Source organism: Octodon degus, unplaced genomic scaffold (genome assembly GCF_000260255.1).
Source record: "Octodon degus isolate 3935 unplaced genomic scaffold, OctDeg1.0 scaffold00029, whole genome shotgun sequence".
NCBI lineage: Eukaryota > Metazoa > Chordata > Mammalia > Rodentia > Octodontidae > Octodon > Octodon degus.
In genome coordinates, this window is record NW_004524605.1 from 966,452 (window position 1) to 971,926 (window position 5,475).

General features: G+C 47.3%; 1 protein-coding gene across 3 annotated transcripts in view; it reads right to left on the reverse strand.

The window, feature by feature from the left end:
• Sqstm1 (sequestosome 1) overlaps window positions 1-5,475 on the reverse strand; it is an 18,288-nt gene that overhangs the window by 7,889 nt on the left and 4,924 nt on the right. For all 3 annotated transcript variants that reach the window (XM_023713069.1, XM_023713068.1, XM_004629420.2), the window contains exons 2-4: window positions 1,163-1,258; window positions 574-803; window positions 340-481 (exon numbers count right to left, since the gene is read on the reverse strand). In XM_023713069.1, the coding sequence (XP_023568837.1) occupies window positions 340-481; window positions 574-803; window positions 1,163-1,211 (421 nt within the window). In that variant the 5' untranslated portion in view covers window positions 1,212-1,258. The remainder of the gene's footprint in view (window positions 1-339; window positions 482-573; window positions 804-1,162; window positions 1,259-5,475) is intronic.

A 5,475-nucleotide genomic window follows, 5' to 3' on the forward strand; every position in this document is an offset into this window, starting at 1 on the left:
AAATATTTTAAAAAAAAAAAGACAGTCATCCCAAAATCTGACATAGAACACAAAACTGTTCCAAGTTTACAACTTTGCAATAAGAGGTGAGCATCTCTGGCCCTTCCTTTCCTGACAAGTACACAGAGAATACAGCCAGAGACCCAGACAGGAAGGCCTCCCAGGCACTTAGCAACTTCGCCCTGTGAAAATGAACAAGCTGGTTCTGCAGGGATCTATCTGTGAGGACTAAATGGCGCAGACCGAGCTGGGAAGCTGGCCCGCCCAACACAGCAGTTCAGGACCCCACACCCAGCTGGGGGCTGTCCCTTCAGAGACCACTGCGGGGGCAAGCCTTACCTGATTCCGAGGCAGGGCTGGAGCGGGAGTCCCCTGCTCGAGCAGGACGAGGGCTCCAGTTGCCTGGAGGGCCTATCTCCCAGCTACCACACCAACCGTGGCCATGCTTCAGCTTCCGGAACAGGCGGCTGAAAGGCAAGCCCTGAGGAGGAGGCAGAGGGGCAGGGCAGTGAGGATCAAGTCCCAGGCTGCCACCACCTGTACAGGCCCGAGCCACAGCACGCCGGTCCCTACCTCAGCACAGTGGCCCAGAGGACTGGCAAACACGATCTTGCTGTGCTCGCTGTGAATGCCTTTCCCCTCACACACAGAGCAGAGGTCGTAGTTTGGGCACACGCTGCACTTGTAGCGGGTTCCCACCACAGGCCCATCACAGCCATCGCAGATCACATTGGGGTGTAACATGGGGCGCAGCACTCCCTGGGCACAGTGGGGGCGGTGCTCCCTCCGGTACTCCTTCTTCTCTGCAAAGACAGACAGTCACTAGGGTGGGGCCCAAGTCGTCCCCTGCAGCTGTCACTACAGGGCTGGCAGTCCACTCCAAACTCAAGGCTCAGGTGACAGCAGCAGAACATACAGAACTCCTGGCAGCCAACCCCTCCCCTGTGCAGTTCAGCGGAGCCAAGGGGCTTGGGCAGCAGGGAGAGGTGCTGTCTGTGCCCTACTGCTTTGGTCACCCCGAAACCAAGGCTTCCCTCTTCCTGCACCGGACTCTGCTCCCTAGCAGGCAAACAGACTTCTTTCTCAGGCTGCACACAGCACTTTTAAGATGGCCTGTGCCCTGTTTTCACTGAAGGGTGCCAGGCAGCAACGCCTTCCTTACCTTTAATGTAGATGCGGAAGATGTCATCCTTCACATAGGACAAGGCCATGGTCAGCTCCTCGTCACTGGAAAAGGCAACCAAGTCCCCATCCTCATCTAGATGGTTTAAAAGACAACAGACACTTCAGAGCTAGATTGGCACCGGGGCAGAACACCTGCTTAGCACGCTGAGAGCCTGGATTCACTCCTCAGTCCTCCATACCCAGCCCAGGACAGCAAGACGGCCTATGAGCACCCGGTCCTGCAGCTGCTGAAATGTGCTGCGGCCAGGCAGACACGTGGTGCAGGGCTCAACTCGGAGGCAGGGAGGCCGGGCACGCTGCCTGTCCAGTGGCAGCGAGTGGCTGACACCTCTGCGTAGTTAAGAGCCCATCAGAACAGAAGGAAAGATCTCGCTTCATTCCAGCAGCCCGTAACTGCAGTGCAGTCATGCCTACAGTCCTAGTCCAGAGGTTGAAGCAGGAGTACCCTCAAGCCAGGCCAGAATGTAGCAGGAGGGCTGGGAGCTGGCTCAGTGGAAGGGCCTGAGTTCAATCCATGGTTCCACTAAAAAATTTTTTTAAAAAAGACTGGATTTCTACCTGCAGGCTGAGCCACCACGTAAGCACAATTTACAAGAACTGGGGACACCCTCAAAGACAGAAATAACCCCTGCAAAGAAATTGAAGTTATGCACATTATCAAACCACAGTACAATGAAAATGAAATCAGCAAAAGAAATCACAAGAACTTCATAAATACAGGGAAATAAAATAACACCCTCCTGATCAATAAATCACAGATGAAATAAAAGAAATTAAGAGGCAAGTGGAGTGGTGCACCCTATCATCCCAGCAACTCAGGAGGCTGAGGCAGGAGAATCATTGTGAGTTCAAGGCCACCTGGACTACAAAGTGAACTGAAGGCAGCCAACCTCAGCTACATAGTGAGACCTGTCAGGGGAAAAAAGAGGGGGACTGTGCTGGATGTACAGCTCAGTGGCATATGCTCCTACCTGGCAAACACAAGGTCCCTCCCATAACACGAAAGAAAAAAGGCCAGTTTATTCTTAAGATAATACAACATACCAGAACTCATGGGGCCCAATGTCAGCAGTCCTACAGGGGAAGCTTATACAGCAGAGAATACCCATACTAGGAAAACAGAGCAAGCTCAAATACATTTGATCTTGAACCTCAAACTTATAGAAAAAGAGCAGACCAAGGCCAAAGCTCCTTCGAAGGACATTATGAGAGCCGAAATTAATTAAATGGAGACTAATAATGTAGACAAATTAGAAAGTTAGTTCTTTGAAAGATTAAAAACTGACAAATGCTTAGTGAACTCATCAAAAAAAAGGGAAAGATTCAAATCCATGCAATTAGGGGTCCAGGGAGACGGCTCAGTAGATAGAATAAGCGCTTCCCTGGAAAGCACAAGGGTCTGAGTTCAAACCCCAGTTCCACAAAAAAAAAAAAAAGGCTCAAATCCACGCAATTCAGAATGTATACAGGGTAAAATCACAACATACCCTACAGACACCCAGATCTAATTGAGAACTTGTACTCTAGTAAAGTGGAAAATGGAGAAATGGATATTCATACATACATAACCAAAGCTAAACCAAGAAAGCATAAAAATCTTAAATTGGTCAATCAATGAAGTTGAACATGGAATAAAAAAACCTACCAACAAAAGCCCAAATCCTGACAGATTCACTGTTGAATTCCAGAAGGAATTTAGAGAAGACCCAGAGCTAGAGAAACAGCCCAGAGGCATAACCACCTACCTGGGAAGCACAAGGTGCCCACAGTTCCCAGACTGCATGCCAGCACATATAATCCCTCCACTTAAGGTTAAAACAGAAAGAGGAACACTACAAGATCAGCCTAGGGGCTACAAAAAGTGACCACAAGGTCAGCTGACTGCAAAACAATGCTGTCTCCAAAGAAGACCTAATGCCACTGATTCTCAGAGAAGCAGTACTCTCAAACTCATTCTTGAAGCAGGCATTACCCTGATACCAAAATCAGAAGGACCCGGTTTAAGAAAGAGGATGAGGCCCGGGAGATAGCTCAGTGGTTTAAGCACCTGCCTGGTAAGCGCAAGGTCCTGAGTTTAATCCCTGGTACCAAAAACAAAAACAAAAAAGAGGACTAGACAAATCTCCCTAATGAACCTGGATGAAAAAATCCTCAAAAAGACACCAGCAAACAGAATGGAGAAAATCATCAAGATTATACACCATGACCCATTGGATTCAACCTAAGAATACAGGTATGGCTTAACATAAATGAATGTAATACACCATATTAACAGTCAAGGAAGGGCCAGGAAGATGGCTCAGTGGAATAAGCGCTTCCCTGGCAAGTGCAAGGGCCTGAGTTCAATCCCCGGTTCTGCGAAAAAAAAAAACTATATATTCTCATTCAATACAAAAACTATATTCTCATTCAATAGATACAGAAGCAGCTATGAAAGGGCAGCCAAACAGCTCAGTGGATGGGGCAAGGGGTTTGATCCCGGGCCGCCATGCTGGCCCCACCCATGCTGAGCAGCAATTGAGACTGGGCGTGTGGCATGCCTCTGTAAAACCAGCTGGTGGAAGGCTGTAAACAGGTGGATCACTAGAGTCCAATATAGTAGTGAGACCCTGAACACCCTGTAGACCCCTCCCTAAAATACAAAAACAGCTGTGGATGAAATCCAGCACCTGGGGCTGGTGAGATGGCTCGGTGGTCTGGAGCACCTACTTAGAACAGGCTAGGCTAGGCAAAGCACGGGACCGCAGTTCAATCCCCCAGCACCGCATGCCAGCCAGCCCCGCCCCCTGGTGGGCTGAGCTGGCCACACACACACACAGAATACATAAATAAACAAATAAATAAAAAAAATTAAAAAAAAAAGAAATCCAGCACCTACTCATGATTGAAATAGATAGTCTTTATCTCAATCTGGTAAAAGCCATCTGAGACAAACCAGCAGCCAATAACATGCTAAGTGAACAATGAAAGCTTTCACTTTAAAATCAGGTACTGGAGACCAGGTGTTGTAGCACCCCTGTAATCCCAGCTCTTGGGAGGCTATAAACAGGTGGGTCACTATGAGTCCAATCTAGTAGACCCTTCCCTAAAATACAAAAGAAAAAATCAGGTACTAGGCCAGCTAGGCTTCGGCAAGGGGGTACCAGGGACGCCTCACGAGCCCATGCAGGGCCACCTAAACTGGGTGTGTTAGGGCACACCTAGAATTCCAACACTGGGAAGACAGGAGGGTCACTATGAGCCTGAACTGCATAGTGAGACCCTGAAAATATCTTTCACAACAGCATCCAAAGAAAAACTCAGTAATCAATCCAACGAAGACCTCTCTACTGAAAACTACAGTACTCTGAAAAAGGAGGTTTAAGAGGATTATCAGAAAATGGAAGAATGAAAAAAAAATAAAATAAAAATTTTTTTAAAAGGGGGAGAACAAAAAAAAAAAGAAAAAAAGAAAAAATGGAAGAATGGCGAGATAGCTCAGCAGACTAAGCACCTGCTTTGACAAGCACACAGGGAACACGGTTCAATCCCTGGTACCACATGCTGTACCCACTGACCCATGGCGCAGCTGACCTGGCAACAGAGTCCTAGCATGGTAGAAAACACATAATCCCAGCGCTGAGATGGCTGAAAACAGGAGGAGCACTACAAGTTTGAGCTGCACAGTGAAACTGTACCACATACATAAAACGGAGGAAAAATGGTAAAATTTCTCTTCTACAGTGAAAATGGCTATACTCAAAACTGTTAGATTTAATGCAATGCCAATGAAAATTGAATTAGAGAAAACCTAAAATTCATTTGGAACCAAAAGAAACCTAGAATAGCAAAAGCAATTCTGAGAAACAAAGACAAGGAAGGGTACATCACAACTCCTGACTTGAGATTATACTACAAAGCAGACTCAAGATCAATGGAACAGGCGGAGGCAGCTCGTGCGTCTGAGACGCCCCAAAGTTAGGACCTTTCTTTGCACTCTTGAGGGCGCCGGCGGTGGCTCTGCAGCTATCATCATGCCACAGAATGAATATATTGAATTACATCGTAAACGCTATGGGTACCGCTTGGATTACCATGAGAAAAAAGAGAAAAAAGGAAAGTCGAGAGGCTCATGAACGTTCAAAGAAGGCAAAAAAAATGATTGGCCTGAAGGCTAAGCTCTACCACAAACAGCATCATGCAGAGAAAATACAAATGAAGACTATCAAAATGCATGAAAAGAGAAACACCAAGCAAAAGAATGATGAAAAGACTCCCCAAGGAGCAGTACCTGCCTATCTGCTGGACAGA